Genomic DNA, 24,518 nt, shown 5'->3' with positions numbered 1-24,518 from the left:
AATCATTGACCAAACCCGAAGCCGAAGTTGAGCCGAGCAAGCGATGACGGCGCGAGGCTTGCCTTCTTCTTAACTCTTTAAGAGCTAGAAGAAGAGCAATTGTATATATGCCCATCAAAAGTCTTTTCTTCCTCCAATAAGAGACAATGTCCCTTTGCCAAGGAGTAAAACTCAAATATTTTATTTTCCCTTCATTTTCCATTCACCCTTTATTCTATGCTACCCAAGCTTAAACCCAACAATCCCCCACATGAATAGGGAATTGCTATAAACGAATGCACGGACGAGTGTGTGATTTACATGCAAGAATTAATTGCATTTGGATAAGTAGGTGTCCCTTTGAATTTTCTGTAGTGAACTTATATCAGATATACTCGATCAATCCGTAGATTTGATATCTTTGAACCGTCGAGATTTGTTGTATACCTGGACAATATAAGTCACACAATCAACCCTTAACCATCTATGGTTGTCACGGTTATGTTCGTTTCAGCCATGAACACCGTTTGGTTTCATGAGTGCTTAGAGAATGGGCCATTACTTTCATTCCCCTTGAAGCGGCTTACACTTCACACTCACATAGGTGATTTCTAAACGCGTAATCCTATAGACACACTATCTGGTCATATCCTGCCAGATTTAGTAAATCATTAAAAAGCTTTAAGCTTTATTGATTCATCAAAAAACCTTAATGCTTTACCTTGATTTCTGAACATTGTCTTCATCATGAGAATGCGTTGAGTTATTTGACAATGTTGAACCGTCATTCATAACTTTGTTTGATCTCTTTGAACCTAGCTCTTGGGATCTCCAGTCTGCTAGGTAGAGTTACTGCCATGATGACTTGTCCTAGGCCTTAACCCCATTCCCTTTGATGATCTTTCAGTTCCCTCTCTAGATAAGCCTTTTGTAAGTGGATCTGATACGTTATCTCTTGACTTTGCGTAGTCAATCGTGATAACACCACTAGAGAGTAGTTGTCTAGCGGTATTGTGTTTCCGTCGTATATGACACGATTTTTCGTGATACATAACGCTCCCTGCCCTGCCTATTGCCGCTTTACTATCACAATGTATCCAAATAGGTGCCAAAGGTTTGGGCAAAATGAAATATCTTCCAAGAAATTCTGGATACATTCTTCTTCTTCACTGCCTTGTCTAAAGCTATAAATTCAGATTCCATTGTAGAACGGGCAATGCACATTTTGTTTGGATGATTTTCAAGACACTTCTCCACCCCCAATTGTGAAAACATATCCACTCGTGGATTTAACTTCAGATGATCCAGTGATCTAATTTACATCACTATATCCCTCGATCGTGGAGAAATATTTGTTATAATGCAAAGCATAATTTTGGGCATGTTTCAGATGCCCCAAAACTCGTTTCATTAACATCCAATGTATTTGATTGGGATTACTTGTAAACCGACTCAATTGCTAATAGCACATGCTATATTTGGTCGTGAACAATTCATGATATACATCAAACTTCCCAATACTCTTGCATAGTCCACTTGTGAGTCACTTTCACCTTTATTTTTTGAAGTGCATAACTCACGTCAATTGAAGTCTTGGCAATCTTGAAATCCAAATACTTGAACTTGTCAAGTACATTTTCATGTAGTAAGACTATGATAATGCTAGAACTTTTAGAGTCTTGTGAATTCTAATTCCTAAGATCACGTCGGTAGCTCTTAAGTCTTTCATGTCGAATTTGCTAGCCAACATGCGCTTAGTAGCATTTATATCTGCTATATTTTGCTCATTATCAACATTTCATCAACATATAAACAAACAATGACTTCATGGCCTGGAGTGCTTTTAATGAAAACACATTTGTCACACTCATTGATTTTAAACCCACTTGCCAATATTGTTTGATCAAATTTGGCATGCAATTGTTTGGGTGTTTATTTAAGTCCATAAAGTGACTTAATAGTTTGTACACTTTATTTTCTTTACCAGGAACCACAAAACCCTCAGGTTGTTCCATGTAAATCTCTTCCTCCAATTCTCCATTTAAGAAAGTTGTTTCAATATCCATTTGATGGATTTCAAGACCATACACGACCGCCAGTGCCACTAACACCCTAATAGATGTTATTCTCGTTTTTGGCGAGTAAGTGTCAAAGTAATCAAGGCCTTCCTTTTGTCTATAACCTTTGACAACAAGTCTTGTCTTATATTTGTCAATAGTTCCATCAGCTTTCATTTTCCGTTTGAAGATACATTTCAAACCTAAAGGTTTATTTCCTGGAGGAAAATCAACCAATTCCTATGTATGGTTATCCAAAATTGAATGAATCTCACTATTGACTGTCTCTTTCCAAAATGATGAATCTGAAGATGACATAACCGCTTTAAAAGTTTGAGGCTCATTTTCAAGCAAGAATGTCACAAAATCTGGTTTAAAGGAAATAGATGTTCTTTGATGCTTGCTACACCTTGGATCTTCTTCACGTGGAGTATTTTCCTTTAGTTCTTCCCGTGGTCATTTAGGTCTTTCATTTAAGGACTCACATTCAGTTTTATATAGATAGATGCTTTCAAACAATTCAGCATTATATAATTCAATTACCGTATTAACATAAATTTCGGTATTATCAGATTTTTGAACCAAAAACCGACATGTTTTACTGTTTTGTAGCATATCCAACGAAAATGCAATCCATAGTTTTTGGTCCGATTTTTACCCTTTTGGGTAAAGGTACTTGTACCTTTGCTACACACCCCCACACTTTGAAATATTTCAAGTTGGATTTTCTTCCTTTCCATTTTTCATATGGAATAGATTGCGTTTTTCTATGGGGTACTCTATTGAGTATTCGGTTAGCTGTAAGGATAGCTTCCCCCCACAAACTCTGCGGTAATTCAGGATTTATTAATAAATAATTTATCATTTCCTTTAATGTCCGATTTTCCATTAGATTGAGGTGTATAGGGGGTAGTAGTTTGATGGATAATTCCATATTCCGAACATATTTCCTTAAATGGAGATTCATATTCTCCACTATATCACTTCTAATCATTTTAATCTTTTTATTCAATTGATTCTCCACTTAATTCTTGTATTGCTTAAATGCTTCAATTGCATCATCCTTACTATTAAGAAAATATAACAATATCAAGTGCAATCACCAATAAAAGTTATAAAATACTTTTTCCCACCTCGAGATGGTGTCGACTTCATATCACAAATGTCAGTATGAATTAAGTCTAAAGGATTTGAATTCCTTTCAATAGACTTATAAGGATGCTTTACAAACATAGATTCAACACATATTTGACATTTTGATTTATTATACTCGAATTTAGGCAATACCTCTAAATTAATTAACTCTCATAAGGTTTTGTAATTGACATGTCCTAAACGAATATGCCATAAATCATTTGACTCCAATAAATAAGAAGAAGCTGAAATTTTATTCATACTATCAACAACCATTACATTGAGTTTGAAAAGGCCCTCTGTGAGGTAGCCTTTTCCAACATAAATTTCATCTTTGCTTACAACAACTTTGTCAGATACAAATGCATATTTGAATCCAGTCTTAACAAGTAAAGAAGTAGAAACTAAATTCTTCCTAATAGTAGGAACATGAAGAACGTTGTTGAGTGTTAACACCTTGCCCGGAAGTCATCTTCAGGAATATCTTCCTATAACCTTCAATCTTGGCTGTTGCGGTATTTTCCATGGAAAGCTCTTCTTCGGGACCAACAGTAGAGTAAGTCGTAAATGCTTCTTTGACAGCACAAACATGTCGAGTTACTCCAGAGTCAATCCACCATTCCTTCGAATTTCTAACTAGGTTGCATTCCAAAAGCATTGCACATAGATCATCAATGTCATCATTCTTCTCCACTATGTTGACATGTCCCTTCTTCTTATACTTTTTCAGAAGGCGACATCCTGGACTTTGTGACCAGCTTTTCCACAATTATAGCAGTTACCCTTGAATTTCTTTTTGTTCTACTCCTTAGTATGCCCAGAAGATCTCTTCCTCTTCTTACTTTTTGAAGCAGTCTCCTCAACGATATTAGCTCCAATGATCGTTGAATTTCCACGAGACTTCTTCTCGACTGTTTTGTTGTCTTCCTCAATCTTGAGACGAATCATAAGATCTTCCAACTTCAGTTCTTTGTGCTTGTGCTTAAGATAGTTCTTGAAATCTCTCCACGAATGAGGCAATTTTCTATCATTGCAGCCACTTGAAATGCTTCATTCACGACCATACCTTTAGGAATAAGGTCTTGAAAAATAAGTTGAAACTCCTGAACTTGGGTTCCAACAGTTTTGTTGTCTATCATTTTATAGTCTAGAAACTTGTCAACCACAAACTTCTTCAAGCATGCATCTTCAGTCTTGTACTTCTTCTAAAGTGCATCCCATAATTCTTTCGAAGTATTCATAGCATTGTAGAAATTGTACAAGTCATCCTCCAAAGCACTTAGGATATAGTCTTTGCAAAGAAAATCTGCATGTTTCCACGCCTCAACAATCATAAATTTCTCGCATCAACAATCATAAATTTCTCGTTGTCTGGCATGTCCGTAGCAAGCACTAGTGGTTCTTCACTGGTGAATTCTGCATACCAAGTGTGGTAAGCCAGAAGAACACTCTTTGCTGCCATCCTTTGATGTTGGCTCCAGAAAATTTCCCAGTTTTTTCGGCCGGTGCAACATCAGTTCGGCTTGACGAGGCTATCATCGTTGCCGCAACAGTCTCAGAAGAATTTCCATAATCAATTGTCATTTCTCACTATCAACAACAGAAGAGTACAATTAATGGCAAAGAATAGAATAATAAACAATATTGTAATTAACGATAAACAATACCTTTAATAAATAAAAACTGAAGTTTTTATATATTGTTTCACAGAAAACGATAAAGTTTTTATGTTCTTCTAATCGTTTCTGAATTTCAATACTCCGATAAAGTTTATATATCTTCAAATCAGAATAGAAAAAATTCAGAAGGAGTAGAAAACCACACAAGTTTTAATCTCCACAAACAGAATACAGATTACAAATTAAAAAATAATTTTCTTAAGATTATTAGTATATCTGTATTATTATAATAAATAATTAAAATAGTAAACTTTCTGAAATACAAACAGAAATAAAAAGTTAGTAGCAACAGAATGTCGAAATACTATTTGAAAATAATTTCGGAATATATCAAGCCTGCTGAATGCATAGTGTGTTTTTAAGGAAACTATTCTCCTCAAGTACCCGAGGTGCTGGAATATTATCCTCCAGGATAGAACGAGTTAACTCACCGGAGTGTTGGTACCAAAAACGACAATGAAACAGCGAACCACTCGAAGGCTGTAAAAAAATATTAGAAATTTTGTGCAGAAGAAGAAGAAGGTCAGAAAATTTCGTAAGGAAAGATAATGGGATTCAAAGCATATTTATAGCCTTTCTGGCACTGTTTTTGAAAAGGTTTGCAACCTTTCAGAAACAGCTATGGTTGTTGGAACAGGTGAGAATATTTCTGTTTGAAATATTGCAGGAAAATAGATTTAAAAATAATTTGTGAAAGAAATCGGACTGGACCGGGTCGTGTCACGGGTACTGGATTATTCCGGATTGAATTTTCGTTAATTAATTAAATAATTGAAATAAATTTTGCCCTTTAAAGATCAATCAATCGCATCGAAGCCGAGCGACGACGGAGCGAGGCTTGCTTCTTCTTAACTCTTTAAGATCTAGAAGAAGAGCAATTGTATATATACCCATCAAAAGTCTTTTTTTCCTCCAATATGGGACATTGTCACTTTGCCAAGAAGGAAAACTCAAATATTTTATTTTCTCTCCATTTTCCAGTCACCTTTTATTTTAAGCTACCCAAGCTTAAACCCAACCGAAATTATTGGATTGTATCTCTATAAATTAGAAGTAGGTTCTCCGCTATATAGCATTTCTAATTTTAAAGAATATTGCAAGGAGTTATATTCAATTCTTTGCAAATAATGAAACATGCATAATTGATTCCTTAGTCATTTTTGGGGAGTGGAAGCTTGACTACCACACTTTTCGAGTATCAATTTGAGATTTTATGCTTCACACGTACTTAGCTTTTTGTTTTTCTCCCTCTTCATTCAAATTAATTTCATTATCAGATATATATTCCTTTACACTAAACAATTGATTTAGTAGGACGAATGAAAATGAATTGCGCGAACCATGAGATCAAAATGTGACGTAACATAATAGTAATTTACATATATCAAGAATTAGACAATGTGGATATATAACTTTTAAGAAAACTTATCATTAACAAAGTAATATATTTAACTCATATATTAAGATCGTATTATTGGTGTATTTTAACTTGTGGACCAAATATGACTTTACATACTTTATTTTTAGGTTAATAATCTCATTTTTAATGAACAATTACGTGCAGTTATTTTTTAAGTACTATAATAATATAATAATAATTGGACAAAAGGGGAAACGCACATGATTCCAAATTTCCAACCTAATAACAACGAGAAAGAAATGGGTTCCTTTCTTTTTATCAATACTCGGTTATGTTTTTTTTTTTTTTTTTTTTTATTAAAAATTTTGGCTCCGCCTCTGATTACACCATAAACTACAGTTACTGAGGCATGTGAGAAATTCCAAGACATGATGACTCGATGTTCTAGCAAGAATCTCATATTTAGTGGTGGTGTGTGGCGAATTATGGTAAAGAATAAGTAAGGGAATTCAAATCTCCTTTTAAAGATGATGATACTCATTTGATTATTCTAAGTCGATATGTTCTTTCACTCTCTCTATCGTAGCTTCAAGGATCTTTCTTTTCACACTCTAATAGTGATCAGCTAGATACTTTTTTATATGGCCAAGTTTGAATTCCTACTTGATCTCACAACCAGATTTTATCTAATTAATTTTAGGATTAATAAATTTTATGAAAAATCAAATTTTCCACATCCCAAGGCTAATATGGTAGTAATTTTTAACAATATATCGATTATTATGTTATAAAAATTGGACAATTTTACATGTCTCCATTTGTATAAAACTCGATCATGTCTACATTTATAGAAGATCCGATCATGTCTTACACTAGGTATATGTTGTTGTTGAGCCCAAAGGATTAATATATCGACGCTCTTTTCCTTTTCCATTTAACCATATGGATTCTGAAGTCTATTGGCATAATATGTTAGTTATGCTCCAATGAGAAGTTTTATTGTGTGTCTCGCACAATTTATATTAGTTGTGTGAGGTTCTTTTTTGTCACACAAATTTATGTATCCAAATCTTATATTTTTGGGTTCACAAAATTTGGGTCAACAAAATTGTGAGATAAAAAAGAGACCTCATACAATTAGTATCAATTGTATGAGACACAAAATAAATTTTTTCAAGCCAACGCCTCGTGCAGTGGATGTGTACCAATTGACAAGTGCACTGATGCAACATGTACTTGAGTAGTCAAAACCGGAGTCCGGAACCAAAATGTGGTTCTTTTGGATTCAAAGAACAAAAATATGTGAAAAAAAACTTAGTGACCAAAATATATATAGCATCTTTTTAAAAGACGCTATACTTTAATGGCCGTTTGGCCAGTTAAGTATAGCGTCTTCTAAAAAGACGCTATATTTAAATTTAAAAAAGAGGGAAACTATAGCATCTTTTGTTAAGACACTATATATATATAGCGTCTTAACAAAAGACGCTATATGTATAATATAGACCCGTCTTCTTCCTTCCCCAAAATAAAATCATCGAAACCCCCTCCCCCTCCCCCCCCCCCATTTTTAATTCAAAAAAGCTTGAGTGGAGCTCACCCGTGGCAAAAAAAAAATAAAGATTCTCGGTCTCACGTGCTAGTTAAGGCGTTATCTCGGATATTGTTGCTTGTTTCGGCTCCAAATCACAAAATTTTCGACATTCTAAAAACCTTAAATCGAGATATTCCGACTTAGTTTTTGTTAAAATTTGTATTAAAAATGCATATTAGTTATATTTTATGTGCTATATGTTATTTTGTGATTGTTTTCCGATTTAACTAATTTGTTATTTTTTTATTCGGACTATAGTATTAGTATGCTAAAAAAAATTGTAAAATAGAGAAATTGAAATTAGTAGTTAATAAAAATGTTAATTAGTTACTTTTTAATGTGGTATATATAATTTCGTGATTGTTTTGTGATTAAATTGATTTGTTATTTTTATCTGGTTTAGATTATTAATTTGCTAAAAGACTAGTAAACTAGATAAATTTTTGCGTTAGTTCCCTGTAGTGGTATCTTGTGGCCTAATGTAGTGTTCGTATTTGTAATGTAATGACCTTTTAGCGTAGTAAAACGTAGTGCCCTTTAGCATAGTATCCTTGTAGTTATAGAAATGAATCATTAAGGTATCTCTTATTCCCAAAAATACGTCAAAAAGCTGATATTTAAACATAAATTATCTCCAATTATAGTCAACAAACGTAAGAACATAAGAATTCAGGATACATTGGTGCTACTGGACCTCAAATATTGTGGCCAGAACCAAAATGTGATTATTTAATAATTAAATATTGTATAGCTATGAAAATTAATTATTTAATTTTAGTATAGTAAACAAAAAGTCAATAACAAACAAACAAATATATTAAATAATAAAACCAACATATTAAATAATAAAACTAACATATACAATAATAAACTAACATATTAAATAATAACATTAATATATTAAATAATAAAACTAACATATTAAATAAAAAAACTAACATTGGTGCTACTGGGCCTCAAATATTGTGTTCGAAACTAAAGTATGAATATTTAATAATTAAATCATGTATAGTAAAAAATAGGTAAATAACTAACAAACATATAAAATAATAAAACTAACATATTAAAGTAACGTATAAAATATAAAATTATAATATTGAAAATGTATCAATCTAATTAACAATATAGTAAAAATATCGAATAAAATTTAATATTCAAGGTATTGCAATATATTTAAGCAGTGTAAAAGAAAAATAATGTAATTAATTTTGTTCAATTTATAGTAGTCGTCATGGAGGTTCCGCTTTTGCATCCGTGACCTGCCTCCCTAGAGCTACTACAGCTATAGGCCGAGCATAGGTCTTCCTACATATGGGAGGGGGAGTTATTGGCCCAGTCTTTACGTTCTAGGAGAATAGACGATGTTTGGGACTTTCTTAAGGAATGTCAGCTCATCCCCGTGTAGTCAGACTCCTGCAGGATACGGGTTTTTATAGGATCATTGAGATCAGTTGGTTGCAGCTGGATTGGTTGCTGCTCACGGCTTTGATAGACCGGTGGCGACCAGAGACGCACACATTCCATTTGCCCATTGGCGAGGCCACTATCATGCTGCAGGACGTAGAGATCCTTTATGGGCTGCCGGTTGATGGACTTGTTGTTGCTTTGCCGCAAGGCATGAGAGATTATATGAGAGCGCAGTACCTGGAGACTTTGCAACGGCTTACCAGTTTCCGGCCAAAGGATGAGGCTGTATTGGTTGGGGCTAGTTGTATTTCGTTGACGCCCATCCGGCAGTATTTGGAGGCCATGCATGATGACATTGCTTATGATACACCAGAGGTTCATATTAACCAGTACACAAGGTTGTTGTTGCTACTTATGTTTGGAGGCGTATTGTTCCCGAACACTCCAGGAAACCTAATCAACTTGAGATTTCTTTATCATCTTGAGCAGCTAGATGATTTACCTCAATACAGCTGGGGTGTTATTGTTCTTGGTTACTTGTACCGACAGATGTGCTGGGCATGCATGGGCACCCAACGAGACGTTGTAGGATTTATGTCGCTGCTGCAGGTGAAAACATAGTCGAATACTCTCTTCATTATAACATACATCACAAAAATATACCTTAAATTTTACGTCCAAATTGTATATTAGGTTTGGGCCTGGGAGCGGTTCCTGCAGTTTCAGCCACTTCTACCACCTATAGCTTAGGATGCGCCACCTTTACCGTTTCTCCCTTTGTCTAGGAGGTGGGTTGAGAGGCGGGGATACGGACGCGAGTAAGAGGCTCGATATAATCTCCCGTATTGCAAAGATTTGTTGGATTTGTTGGAAGAAGCGCAAGTAATTCTATGCTTAAGTTTACTTTGCCTGGATTTATATGTGTTGCGTATACTCGGTAATAGCTAGTTTGTCCAATTATTTTTCGAGTGAGCGACTTATGTGGAGCTCTTTCGTCCCGTTGATATGTCTCTATATTGTCAAGCAGCATGCCACCGAGTGAGTCCTTCGCCAATTTGGTCGACCGCAGCATGTACCTCCACCGCCCGCTTGGGTTATGACACATTACCAGCGGGATGATCGTTCGAAGGTTGACAAGTGATTCAAAAAGAGGCAAAAAGTTGAAGGTAGTTTAATAGATCCCTCGATCCCGAAGGGTACATACATGATGTTGACGAAGAAGTTGAAGACAGTGACAATGAAATAGTGCCAGACAACGACGATAATGGCGAATGACAATTGTTTTTTTGTTTAAATGGGTTTATGTTAGATTGTTATACTGAAGTTAAACATAATTTTCTTTCATACATTCTGCAAGATAAACAAGTACATACACTTATTACAAACACATTACGGAAACAAAACACTACGTGTATCCTTGATAGTTGGGCACATTAGATGAACTTTCACTAGGAGCTGGATTACCATCGCCATCCAAACCAGTTGAAGGACATTTACGACGGTCGTGTCCTGTTTGCGAACATATGCCACATTTACGCACATAAATGGTATCACTAACATCCATTTGGTTTCATATAAGCGTTCTTTTTTGCACTTTTAGCTTACACAAATAGTCCTTGTTATACACCATTTTACATGGTTCCGGTGACTAATAATGCTTAGCACCCACTGACTGCAACTTCCCACTATATGTGTTTAAGTATGAAATAACATTGTATTGCTTATCAACATAGTTGGTTGGCCCTAAACCTGTATGTTGAAAGCACTCGATGGTATGTGAGCACGACATATGGTAGATGGATCATTTCTCACAAGAACACAACCTGTTGGCTTCATTTATAGTATGTATATTATTCTCCCGATTTTGATGGATAGTTGTGCGAACTTCAAAAATATTTCGCTCGTTGCATTACTGTAAAAATGAATGTCATTATGCTCGCCTCCTGTATTTCTCAAATCTTTTCATTGGGTTTGGTAGTGACAGGCAATCCACGTGCAGACTTTAATAACCCATTAAAAGACTCTGATACATTTATAGTCAGGGTTCCCTATCGTCTGCCACCATCCACATGCAATGTTCACTTGTCAAGCTCATGTCGCATCAACCAATGATAGACTCTTTCATCTTCATGTCTGATCGATTCCATGTGCTTCCTGAATTTGCACTCCTGGTGATCAGTTGCAGCTATCCACATTAAATTATGCAACTCCTTGTTGGGATATTTCTTCTGAAAATTGGCCTTCATGTGTCTCACATAGTAACAGTGGTATGCATACGGTTCCTACCATTCAGGAAATGCTCTACAGAACTTAAAATATCGCTATGCCGATCAGATATTAGACAAATACTTGAACGTTGTTTGACAACGTGCTCCTTCAAGTAGTTCAAAAATAGCGTCCACGTCTCTTGCATTGGCACAGATGGCAAAAGTTAGGGGAAATATTTGTCCATTGGCATCTACTACAACGACGATCAACAACGTAATATCATACTTTCCATAGACATGAGTACCGTCTATGGATATTATCATCCGGCAATGCACAAACCATCAATTCTGGTATTCCCATACTCCGCTCAAGCTTCCATTCAACAAAAGTCTCGGGGTTAAAGTCTTGCAATGTTGCCATGTACCTGGATAGAGATGCAAATGACTTATCTCAGTCACCATAAACAATTTCAAAACGCACGTTTGCGCCCGAGATATGTCTTTCTCTTGGTAATGGTACACCCATATTCCTGGTGGACAGATGTAGTACACACTTTGATCTTGTACCTTATGGATGCTTTAATGTGTAAAATGAAGAGAAGAGAAATCAAGTCAACATCCAAGTTAAAGTGATTCCCACTGAATGTGTCTATTTCATAATTGTGGGTGCTAATGTATTTACCCACTTTCCACATATTTGTTTTATTCTTTATTACACGCATCATCCAATTACAACTCGTAAACCATCTATGGCAAACAACCTTTTATACATCCAGAGATGACTCCCATACCGTCATCTCACAGCACTCTTTTACGTTGTACATTTTCACAGCTCTGCTTAGGTGCACCTTATCAGGAAAAAGCAGGCCCTTTGGCAGCACCGTTGCTTTAGATTCATCCTACATTATTGTCCGAAGTTTGAAATATCCCTTATGAAGGCATCCACATCCGGCGTACTTGGTAAATGATCAAGGTAGGGAATATTCCTTGAATAAAACGGCACGTGGGACTCGTACACTCTTGGTCTAACGGGAGGTGGAGTATGCTCCCTCATCAAATCAGGTTCGGCATTCTCTTCCTCCTCATTATCACCCTCGTAAAGGAAGGGTGTATCATCTCCAGACTCATCGGCATTGTTGTCATAATCACTATTCTCTTCCTAACTCTGCGCATCTGCCAGACCCCAAGTAAATACGTCATCTTCGGGAAATTGAGTGACGACAGGACCATCAAGTTGCTCGTTTTCACTGCACAATCAAAGAAATAATGAGTTACTGAAATTGGTCCAAACAATATATTTAACTTTATATATTCACTTACAAATCATAATATGTTGATATCCCATGATGCATATTATCTTGTTGATGTTGACTCCCGGATAGAGCATCATGATCCAACACACCAAAATTAGGCATATTCCAACTGGTCGTCGATTCATAACTTGTAAAATTCATATCAGGTCGGTACCCCCTGTGGAATGTAAGAGTGTTAATACAAATACAATATACAAAAATATACATCGTAACACAAAAGAAAATTAAAGTTTACTACTCGTCTTGTGTATTATGTATACTAGAGGAGAAATTATTTTCTCGCTCCTCATTCGCCCGTGGAGATAAGTTTAGATCCGGCCAAACTCTTTCAACTGGAACCTATTCGGCTAAAACTGCTCCAAAATAACCACCCAATGAATGAGGGATTTTCCTACTTTGCGCAACCTCATTATTGCAAACATCTTCAATCTTGACGTACATTTCCAACAGTTTTATCACAATAAATTCCCTGTATTTATCCGGAGTTCCCAAAAAAACTCCCAGAGTTCATCGTCTTCGATGTTAAACTTAGCATAACAAGCAACCCCTTGCGGAGTCACAAAATACGGATATCTTCCGGTTATTTTAAGATTGACCGAACATTTGCTCACACTAATTTTTTTTTACAAATCAACGATACCAATTTATCGTACTCCATTGTAATTGGCAACTTAACATGAGACTGTGGAGATAAACTATAGCTTCTTGAGATATATTTGCCACCACAACCTCACCCCCAATATAATGGAACCCTAATTTTTCGCTCTTCAGACATTATGACAAAATGCAAACAATTTAACAAAGAAAAATTTCAGAACACTTGAAGATGTTTATGAATGGATTTTTACAAAATCTTTCACCTCTTTAAATAAGGCAAAAACCAGCCCAGAGGTTCAATTATTAGAGGTATAGAGTATTTTAAAAAAACGCTATACCCAGTTGAATTATTGTTATATCAGTTAATAAGCACAGAAGAATTATTTGTGAGCCCACTTAATAAGTATAACATTTTAGTAAAGAACGCTATATATATGTACAACATTTTAGTAAAGAACGCTATATATATAGCGTTTTTTTAAAAAAACACTATACTTAACTGGCCAAACGGCCGTTAAAGTATAGTGTGGTTCCTAAAAACGTTATATATATATATTGGTCACTAAATTTTTTTTCCACATATTTTCGTTCTTTAAGTCTAAAAGAACCATATTTTGGTTCCGAACTCGCCAAACCATACATCTAATTAAGATAGAAGTGATTTCAGTCATCTCACATCACCTTGGTGGTAATAGTTGATGTATCTAGACATGCATAAAGCGGGAAAATTTTATTTTGTATCTCATACAACTGATACTAGTTATATAAGACATCTTCTTTGTCTCACAGTTTTGTGGACCCAAATTTTTATAGACCTAGAAGTGTAAGATTGAGGTCCACAAATTTGTGAGATAAAAAGGAGCCTCACACAATTAATGTCAATTGTTGAGGCACACAATAAAACTTCTCCATAAAGCGTACATAAAAAAAAGGCCAACCCAATGTACTGTTCATGCAAGGTCTGGGAAAGAGTCGGGGAGTATAATGTAGGTAGTTTACTCCGATACAATTATCAGTGGTTGATTTCACGGTTCGAACCCGTAACCTATAGGTTACACGAAGATAATTTTATCATTACTTCGAGACTTCCCGTAAAAACGTAGCTAGAATAACAAAAGGGGAGATTGTGGGAATCATTTGCAGTATACAGTCAAGTCACAGTAACAGCATTGTAAAGCCAAATGCAGAGACCCTGAACGTAAAGACAAATTGTACTCTGTCCGAAGAATAATTGAACAATGGCCTAACTATATATGGTGTTTAGAATTTGCTCTCCTTTTTCTTCTTGTATTCTCTTAGATGAAATTAGAACAGTACTGTATCCCCTACCTATATAGTAGGCCAGATGGAAATGCCCTAAGGCATAGTTTTTTTAAGGCCGATGATGATTTCATGGACGCATTGACATCTGTATAAATGTTACTCCCTATGTCCCTCCCTGTCTATGTGGCGGAGCTCGAATTTTGAGAGTCAAACTTTTTAATTTAGACCGTAAATTTAGACACATAATTTCTAAGTTTTTTAAAATAAAATTTACTTGGAAACTACGTAAGAAGTACTATAAATTATAATAATTAACAATTTAAAATATTTAAAATGCATATATAATAATTATGGACAAAGAAAAATTCTTTTAACTCTCGGAATTCAAACTTTGTCATATTAATTGGGTCAGAGGGAGTAAGTCTTTGCACATGTCTTCACAAAATTTAAAAGGACGCTAAAGTAAAAAAAAAAAAAAAAAAAAAAAAAATCCGTTAACTGCATTAGGAGTTGGTTATATTATCTAATGGATCATAAAAATAAAGGATAAATCATAGCCTTTCCCTAAGTTTGGTCATAGAAAATTGTATTCATAATTTTTTATAGTATCAATTATGAGTTTATGTTTTGTATACTGATATTATAACAAAAATATGCGTACCTGGGCTATTTCAAAATTCAATTCCTTATATTGTTATTCATTTTGGAAAGGAAGACAGTTTGTTTTTCAATAAAATCAGTTTGTACTTATGCAAAAATCTGCCTGTTCTAGTCTGCTCCAGGGTCCTGGTACAAATATAATTACTGATGTGGCATTACACCTCGTCAGAGAGAAATTAAGTTTTTTCCGACGTGGCATAGAATCTTCCACGTAGGATCCAAGCAGGAATAGTCTGTTATGGGCGACGGCGAAGACAGCGGAGAGACAAGAGACTGGACCAGTTGCCACTTTGGTTTGGTGGGACCACTTAACCATTAGAAGTGGGACCCTCTCCTAGATATTAAGCCGTGGGTCACAGCCAATCCAAACCCTACTGCGGGGCCCAGTACTTTATTGTGCGGTTGTGGCCGAATGTGGGGTCCATTAAAAGGTGCGTTGCCTTGTGCACTAGTGTCTATTTATAACTGTATAAAATAATCAATCCAACCCAAAATTACACACACTCTCTCTCAACTCTTTGTTTTTCTGGGCACTAGAAGAGTGATCTTTATTTTGGTTGCTCTTTTTAATTTTGGATTAAACCATTTTCCTTCAACTCTCATTTTACTACCATTCTTGTTCAAGCAAGATTGCTCTGTTCCGCTCCTGCATCTGTGCTTCAAGATCTTATAATACTGATACTAAAACTTAACAAATTTAGGTAAAATATTGATTCTTTTCTTGGTGTTCTAAGGGCCCTTGATAGGAGGGTGCGTAAGTCGAGCATAGCCGAGCGTTTTTCTACTTCGTATTGGGTGTAAGGCTAGTCTTATAGTGTTCGGCTAGTGGTTCAAATTGTGGTCATACTATTTCTCCGTTTTCATACTATTGTCCATTGTTACTGGTTATTGTTATTGTTTTTTCCATCTATTTTTTGGTTCTTATCGATGCTGGTATTATCTTTTTGGCCTTTGTTACTGTTATTGATCTATTGTCTCTTTTCGTCTTCTTGAGCTGAGGGTATATTGGAAACAACCTCTCTACTCCTCCGAGGTAGGGGTAAGGACTGCGTATACATTATCCTTCCCAAACCCCAATTATGGAAGTTAAGTGGATTGTTGTTGTTGTTGTTTCTTGGTTTTCTGAGATGGGTTTTGTGAATTTTGGACTCTGTGCAGAAATAATAGACCTTTTATTCATTGAGACATTGACTATAGTGTGTGTGTTTTTCTATCTAGGTAGTTAAAATGACTAAACAGAATGTGGTGGATTCGGATGCTAAAGCGGGTGTCAACACCGCCACGTTCACGGCGGCAGTGCAGAAGCCACCACCGGCGCCGGGAAGTTGCATCAACATTTCAAGAAAGACGCTAGTTGAAATAAATAGTGGTCCAAGAATCAACAATAATTGGGTTGATTCAATGAGAGCTTCATCTCCAACTCATCACAAGTACACTTCTCTTTCTGAAGACAATACTTCTTGGATGGTGAGTTCAATCTTAACAACCTTACTCGCACCAATAATAAGAGGGAAAAAACAAGAAGAAAAGAATAAAAGCTGAAAATTTCCTCATTATTAATCCTTCTTGCATGGATCCTGCACGTAATAACGAATAATTAGAACTTTTGAAACTTGTGATTTTTAATATTTGTATAGCTATAAACTTTTGGAATTTGTAATCTTAGACATACAAGGTAAAGCTGCATACAATAGACTCTTATGGTCCGTCCCTTTTCCGGATCCTGAGCATAACAGGAACTTAGTGCACCGAGCTGCCCTTTAATCTTAGGCACGTCGTAACTCATAAAGTTTGTGTGATTATGAAAGTTTGTCACGGTAAAAATGAAAAGTTTAAAGTTAAATTATTTTTATAGGTAGAAATATGTTATTTTTCAAAACGAGCTAATAAGAAAATAGTGTCACACAGATAATATATTTATTTTTTTGTATAGTTACATAATAGATGACACTATCTGAGATCGGGAACAAAAAAGGAAGATGAAAATAAATTCTTATGTTGATTAAATGAAACAGGTGCACCATCCATCAGCACTGAACATGTTTGAGCAGATAATCGGTGCTTCTAAAGGAAAGAAAATGGTGATGTTTTTAGACTATGATGGCACCCTTTCCCCCATTGTTGATGACCCTGATCAAGCTTTCATGTCCGATGCTGTAAGTCTTTTCAACCAACTTCCAACTTCCTTCTCTGAATATATATATATATATATATATATAGTCCGGTACACTAAGCTCCCGCTATGCCCGGGGTCCGGGGAAGGGCTGAACCACAAGGGTCTATCATACACAACCTTACCCTACATTTCTGCAAGAGGTTGTTTCCACGGCTTGAACCCGTGAGCTCCTAGTCACATGCCAATTTAACCCTATATACACCTTTTTTTATATCATCAGTGCAATTTAGCCTATAGAAGATTGGTTGATGTTTGTTATGGATTATCTGTCAATCTTATTAAATATAGTTTTTTGTAATTAACTTAATTTTACCTAATTTAAATGTGAAAATTCACACCGTCAGTACTACTATTTAATAGTTTTAAAAGTCTTCATTTTTTTTCAAAATATTTTTACTTTTTATTCCAACTTCCTCAACCCTTTCTTTCTATGTATCAGATGAGAGGAACAGTGAGAAAGCTTGCTAGATATTTCCCTACTGCTATAGTTAGTGGGAGGTGTAGAGACAAGGTACATCCATTTTTCTTTCTGTCTTCTTCTTAACTCCTTTTAAGTTTTTTGCTTTTCCAAGATTTCTTCTTTTTCTGTTTTTTTTTTTTTTTTTTTTTTTTGAGGTTTATAAACTGATTTTTATTTATTTTATCTTTTTTGGATTTGCATAATTATAGGTATATAGTTTTGTACAATTGGCAGAGTTGTACTATGCTGGAAGCCATGGCATGGATATAGAAGGTCCTTCAAAAGGTTCCAAATACAAGAAAGTAAATGAACTGGAGTTTATATTCTTTTCCTTTTCTCTTTTTATTAAATGATCTAACTTTATACAATGAATAAAACTTTATAGTATCAACGTATTTTAATGCACGGTAACATATTAATCGTCTTATTTGTTCAGGTTATTAATCTCACTTATAATAAGCGATTGCCTATTGTTATTTTTTACGTTGTCAATGCATGTTAAGCTCTTGTTGACATTACAATTTCTATTCTTGAAAATTGAAATTCTAGGAAGCTCAAGCTGTTCTTTTCCAACCAGCAAGTGATTTTCTCCCCATGATTGATGAGGTAATTATCCATCATATTCATAAATAACTTATAAAGTAAATTACAGTTGACAAAAAAAAAAATACAATGTTTATTTGATATTTTACTTATATGAAAATTACAGGTTTACAAAGAATTGTTGGATAAAACAAAGTGTATTGAAGGTGTTAGAGTGGAGAATAACAAGTTTTGTGTCTCTGTCCATTTCCGCTGTGTTGATGAAAAGGTATGTAAAACTTCCACATACTTTTTCCACATAAAATAATATGACATACTTTTTCTTTTAGTTTGTTAAAAAAAGATATTTTTTTATTCAAAAACAATTACCTTTAAATTTATCATTATATTTTTAATGATATGATTTTATAGTTATAAAAATATTTATGACATATTTTAGAACATTTAATTTAAAAGACATTCTTTTCGTTTAAAACTCCGACCAGTCAAATACTATCACATAAAATGGACGGAAGGAACATTATATATTATCCATATTCATGACCCATTTGAAAGTAAAAATAAAAGAAGAAAAAAGTAGTCTTTTTAGGTTAGACAAAGCATATGTTAAAAGCAAAAATAATGTTAAGGTATTTTATTAAAGACTCCCAACTTTAAAAAAGTTTAAGAAAATATCTGATTTTATATATGTTACAGGAATGGGGTGAACTAGCACAACATGTAAGGTCAGTGCTAAAAGAATATCCCAAGCTTCGATTAAGCCAAGGGAGAAAAGTATTAGAGATTCGTCCAATTATTAAATGGGACAAAGGAAAAGCTCTTGAATTTTTGCTTGACTCCCTTGGTAAGTATTTATTTTTCAAATAATAACTATTTTATTTTTTATTATCACCAATGTAAAATATTGAAAATTCAACTATTTAATGCTAATTTTGAGAATGAATCTTTTTTCAACAGGGTACGCTAATTGTACTAATGTCTTTCCTGTATATATTGGAGATGATCGAACTGATGAAGATGCTTTCAAGGTTTCCTATGTTCTTTTTTTTTTAATTTATAAAAATACAGTGTATTTTATTTTCTAGGTTATGATACTACTTATTTTGAATTATTACTTGCAAATCATCTTTTAAGTGACTTGATAGCGTAAAAATTACTCCCTCTATTTCACTGTATGTGGTAAAATTTGAATAAACACGAAACTTAAGAAAGAAATACTACTAAAATTTGTGGTCTAAAACAAGTCATAGATATTTATGTGGCTATAATCATCTTATTAAGGGTAAAAAAAATGAAAAGTTTATAGTTAAATTATTTTCAAAGTTAGAAAGTTGTAGATAAAGTGAAACAGAAAGAGTATTTTATACTGTCAATATATAAAAGTTAAACACTATTTTTATTACTAATTATATGATTATCTGTTGTGATAGGTATTAAGAGAAAGAGGGCAAGGTTTTGGCATTCTTGTCTCCAAAACTCCAAAAGACACATACGCATCCTATTCTTTACAAGAACCATCCGAGGTTAGAATCTTATACTTAATATATTAAGTTTCTAGTCTCGTGTGTTTTGATATTTTTTGGTTAATATAGTAAAGTGCTGTTATAGAGAATATATATTATAACATAATATAAAACATGACTCCAAAGAAAATTTGATTGTTATAGTGAAGTGTTATTAAAGAAGATGACTGTTAATTATAGAAAGATCACACAAGTATTATTTTCTCACTTATTTCCATTTTGTTGTGTTTATGTTGTAGAACTTTATTAATTTTTTTAAAATTTCTTTGGCAGGTTATGATTTTTCTACGACGGTTAGTAGAGTGGAAAAAGTTGTGTTTAAGGAGACAATCTAAGATTCAAAAACAAATTGAGGAGATAAAAGCATCTCTAAAGAACTAATAATTGTCCAAGTAGTGCACATAATATGCCCTTTTTGTGCTTATAAATTAACTAAAAAAGTTAGAAGAAGAAAAATAGATGGGATAGAAAAGAGGTGTCTTTTCTCATTAGCTTTAAGGTATTGTACATCTTTGTAACTAGCTTTTGTATCTTGGCTAAATGCATATAAAGGAAATTCGCCATAATGTTTTGCGTCATATTTTGGTTCTGGCTTGTCTCATGAGCAGAACTTCAAATTTTTTTCAAGTGATTGATAGAAAGTTGTTATTGTCTAAGAGGACGATCAACATATACTAATGAAGTGTGGCCTGTAGAGCACACGTAATTAAAGCACAACCGAGTTACTCGTGCAGCGGATCTCTTTCTATCTATAAGAATGAAATGACACCTCAACTTGATTTGAGACCAAAACTCCTTACAACTCGCACTAATAGTGGCCCCACTTGGAGACTTGGGATTTCACCAACAAATGTGAAAATTGCTTAAAGCCGGCCAATCAAAGATAATCAACTAGCTTAGTTCTGAAGGAGTAAGTTCATAATAGGGGATACTGTAGCCCTCACTTGAACACGATAATACAAATATTAACTTTCATATGTAACTTTGGTAAACCTTTTTCTACTTTGTAAAAGCTAAAGCAAAGCAAAGAAAAAGACTTATTGACAATATGAACTGCAACTATCTTTATATAAGATTCCCCCAAGTGTGGAAATTATGTGTAACCATGATCTATAGAAAGATATCTTTACGCACATAAGAAAACAAGAAACATATTCTAATTAACTAGTCTAACATCTATTAATTTGCTAATGTTAGTAAGCAGAAAATATAAAATAGTTATTTTAAAACAAGTTATGTCTGAGGAAGCATAGACCATTGCTCTGGTAGAGAATTCAGCTGGTTGAAGTATAAATCTTTGTAAATATTAAAATTTATTCAGCCTAGCATGCTTATATTAGAGGAATCAAATAAATAAGGCGGGTTGCAGTAGGTTGATAGCCAACGTAAAACTAATCAATTTATGATGAATCATTATTAATTAATACAATACAAATATGTTAAGACGTGCCCATTTAGGCACATGTTACAATGTGTTGGTTATGTCAACATCCTGCCTATGGCAAGGCGTACGAAGGAACTGGGGTGGCCGAGTCGGAGTCATAGTAGAACATGGCACTTGCTTGGTGGGCTTGGTTAAAAATAAAGTCGCACCCTTCCTATCAGCTATAACTTTTTGCATGATGATATGCACTTGATCCTAACAAATGGTATCAGAGCTAAAGTCATTGATTCAATTCCCAAGAGCAACATGCAAGATGAGGCAGGTGTTGGGAGTGGGGATTGTTGGGTAATGCCAACATCCTGGTTATGGTAAGGCCTACGAGAGAGCTGGGGTGGCCCAGATCGGAGTCATGGTCGCACCTTGTGCTTGGTTGATGGGCTTAATTAAGAAATAAAATTACGCTTTTGCTATCAGATATAACCTTTGGCATGATGGTTAGTGCTTGACCCTAACTCAATGGCACTCGGCACTGTAACAAGCTTAAAATGAAATGACATCCACACAGTAAAGATTCATAAAAATTAACCTCAATTTGATTGGGATAAAGGCATAGCGGTGGACCGATGTAAACAATAAAATATTTTTCTTCTTTCTTGGTTAGGTTTGTGAAAGGGAAACCCACCACAGGAATGTATGGAACCTGTGCTTTACCTGAAGAATTGGTATCCACGTAAAAGGGAGTAGTCTTTTGATTTATTTATTTTTTATGTGAAGAAAACTCATGAACTTCTGAACGAAGGACACTGTAATTCAAAAGCGAAGCCAGAATTTCAACTTTATGAGTTTTGGATTTTAAAACGATAATTTTTAATTCAAATAACTGGGTTCTAAATGAAATATTTGTACATACTTAATGAATTTTTTAACATAAATATATTGTTTAAGCGAAAATTACTAGGTTTGACCGAACCCGTACTTAGGCTTATAGCTCCACCCTTGCTATAACATGCTTCCAAAGTTTTGAGAACCTAGGTTCTTTTGGACGTGGAAAGATGAGTCCACTTGATACATATTCACCACCCATAATTGAAAGAGACTGAAATCTTTTTAAGCTTCAATTATTGGTAGAATGGGTGCCTTATTTTTAAAAAGGTAAAAGATGCCATTTTGAGATCCTAAATTCTAGTCAAATTGTGAACTTACCATGTCCATTCATATAATGCATGTGCACCCTACCGTACAATCTTTGGGACATTTTTGTCTCGACAAAATCCAATACTCTCCAACCATTGCTTAATCAAGACAAAGATCTTTATAGAGATGCATGTGAACTCTAGGGAACATAAACAACGTAATAGTACAACATCTGATGGCTCTTAAGAATTCTTTTTTGGTTCGACAAATCATGCAATATCCATTTGTTCACTGTGGATAACAAAGAAAACTTTATCTCTTTGGTAATTTAACAATAGAGAAACTGAAAAAACATTCTATGATAGAAGAAAGTCCCATCTCACTTACCCCCTAAACATAAGATACATTGCCTGGGAGCTCGGACAAAGAGATACAAGAAGCACTCTCTCGAGGGATTGATACTCCTTTAAAATAAAATTGAAGAAAAGTCTTGGTGGGAGTTTGTTGTCATGTAATGAGGAGGTCATCATTTTAAATTGCAGAAATAGTCTCTTGTAGAAATATAAAAATAAAACTATGTATTATAAATTTATTGTAGTCTGGCCTTTTACGAAACTCATGATCTCTAGTAGAAACACAAGATAAAACTAAGTACTCCTTCCGTTAAAATTTATCTGATATATTTTTCTTATTAGTTCGTTCAAAAAAGAAATCTTTATAGTTATACAGGTGTTATGAGCCCACAAAGTTTTTTTTACCATTTAAGATTTTAAGACCATAAATTTTAAAAATTTCTTAAACTTCATACTGAATCAAACTAGGTACAATTACATAAATTAAAATGGAATGAATATTGTTAATTCAATTAGGTTCGATCCTTTACCGACCCTTGTCGGTAGCAGCAGACTCTTTGTGCACCAATCTGCGTTTATCAGTATGCCTATGGACTAACAACTTGTTTGAATGGTTGTTACCTATTGTATTGTATTGTATTGTATTGTTACTTTAAATACAATATTTGTTTTAATTGTAACTTAAATTTTATTGTATTATATTGTTAAATTCGCCGTTATGTAATGATGAAATATTTTATTTTATGTAACGATCGATTTGGTGCGGGCACATCGATACTTTTCTTTTTTATCTTTAATAATTATATTTTACCTTTTACCCTATCTTTGTTATAATAATATATCTCACATTATACTATTTTTAATAATATTCTAAGCTTATCCTTCAAATTGTAGTTGTGTAACATTATAAAATAACCGAAAACAATACAATTTATCCAAACACTATAAATATTGAAATAATACAATATAATATAATAATATTATACTATACCATACATAACAACCATCCAAACAAGCTGTAGGGTGGAAAAGGAGGGTGTTGGGGTTGGTTGGGTGGAGGGGAAATGAAAAGATAGGGTATAGCCTATAGAAACACTTTTTGACATTTGTAGTGTTTGGATAAAATAAAAAAATATTTTTAAGCACTTATTTTTAAGCTAAAATAACAAAAGTAAGCCAAAAGCCAAGAATTAAAATTCCTAACTTGTGGCTTTTGGCTTAAAAATCACTTACAATAAGCCCATCCATACGGTTTCATTGCTTAGTTTAGAGGTCTAAGGAAGTGGAGAATGGTCTTGTAGATAACGTGTCAAGATGAGGCAGAAAAATACAAAAGATCCAAAGGATTACCATTGGTTGCTTACCGCATATTTTGGGATCTATAATCTATTGAAGGTAATATAACAGGATCTTTTTGGCTTTTTTTTTTTTTTTTTTTTTTTTTTTTTTTTGCATTCTTATACATGTACCTGTCTGTAAATGTGAAACTATAATAAGAAAATATTAAATGGGGACAGAATAGACCTAAGTCATATGAAACGAAATCGTCTGGAAAGACCTACAAATTCTTAACAGATGACACATGCAAGCTTAACTAAAGATATAACACATAAAAAAAAAAAAAGATTCATATAGATGATATCCACTAGTTGAAAATATGTTTTTAGACTTGCAGGAAACTTCTAATAATAGTAT

The 24,518-nt window shown here is 34.2% G+C and overlaps 2 protein-coding genes across 5 annotated transcripts; both read left to right on the top strand.

Moving 5' to 3' along the window:
* Window positions 1-9,186: 9,186 nt before the first annotated feature.
* On the top strand, window positions 9,187-9,831 carry LOC104244165 (serine/threonine-protein phosphatase 7 long form homolog). The gene has a single exon (XM_009799517.1). The coding sequence runs from the start codon at window positions 9,187-9,189 to the stop codon at window positions 9,829-9,831; it is 645 nt and encodes a 214-aa protein (XP_009797819.1).
* Window positions 9,832-15,753: 5,922 nt separating this feature from the next.
* Window positions 15,754-20,530, top strand: LOC104244164 (probable trehalose-phosphate phosphatase J). Of its 4 annotated transcripts, none has more exons than XM_009799515.1 (11): window positions 15,754-15,951; window positions 16,473-16,717; window positions 17,266-17,406; window positions 17,866-17,937; window positions 18,096-18,188; window positions 18,436-18,492; window positions 18,596-18,697; window positions 19,126-19,273; window positions 19,387-19,457; window positions 19,860-19,952; window positions 20,226-20,530. In XM_009799515.1, exons 2-11 carry the CDS (start codon window positions 16,478-16,480, stop codon window positions 20,331-20,333), a joined length of 1,125 nt encoding a protein of 374 aa, XP_009797817.1. In that variant the 5' UTR covers window positions 15,754-15,951; window positions 16,473-16,477; the 3' UTR covers window positions 20,334-20,530. The 4 variants fall into 4 exon arrangements, with proteins under 4 accessions (XP_009797817.1, XP_009797816.1, XP_009797818.1 ...); XM_009799514.1 differs by having other exon boundaries at window positions 16,469-16,717; XM_009799516.2 differs by lacking the exon at window positions 15,754-15,951 and adding an exon at window positions 15,958-16,289 and having other exon boundaries at window positions 16,469-16,717.
* Window positions 20,531-24,518: the final 3,988 nt, after the last annotated feature.

This window comes from Nicotiana sylvestris, chromosome 5 (genome assembly GCF_000393655.2).
Source record: "Nicotiana sylvestris chromosome 5, ASM39365v2, whole genome shotgun sequence".
Classification (NCBI taxonomy): domain Eukaryota; kingdom Viridiplantae; phylum Streptophyta; class Magnoliopsida; order Solanales; family Solanaceae; genus Nicotiana; species Nicotiana sylvestris.
Note: the sequence above shows the minus strand (reverse complement) of the source record. Positions and strands in the feature narration are given on the sequence as shown.

Excerpts from the sequence above, each read along its gene's own strand:
- LOC104244164 (XM_009799513.2), top strand. Across the intron at positions 17,407-17,865 it reads AAGCTTTCATGTCCGATGCT|ATGAGAGGAACAGTGAGAAA; the intron begins GTAAGTCTTTTC and ends TCTATGTATCAG. Across the intron at positions 18,189-18,435 it reads AAGGTTCCAAATACAAGAAA|GAAGCTCAAGCTGTTCTTTT; the intron begins GTAAATGAACTG and ends TTGAAATTCTAG.
- LOC104244165 (XM_009799517.1), top strand. The coding sequence starts at position 9,187 with ATGTCAGCTCATCCCCGTGTAGTCAGACTCCTGCAGGATACGGGTTTT.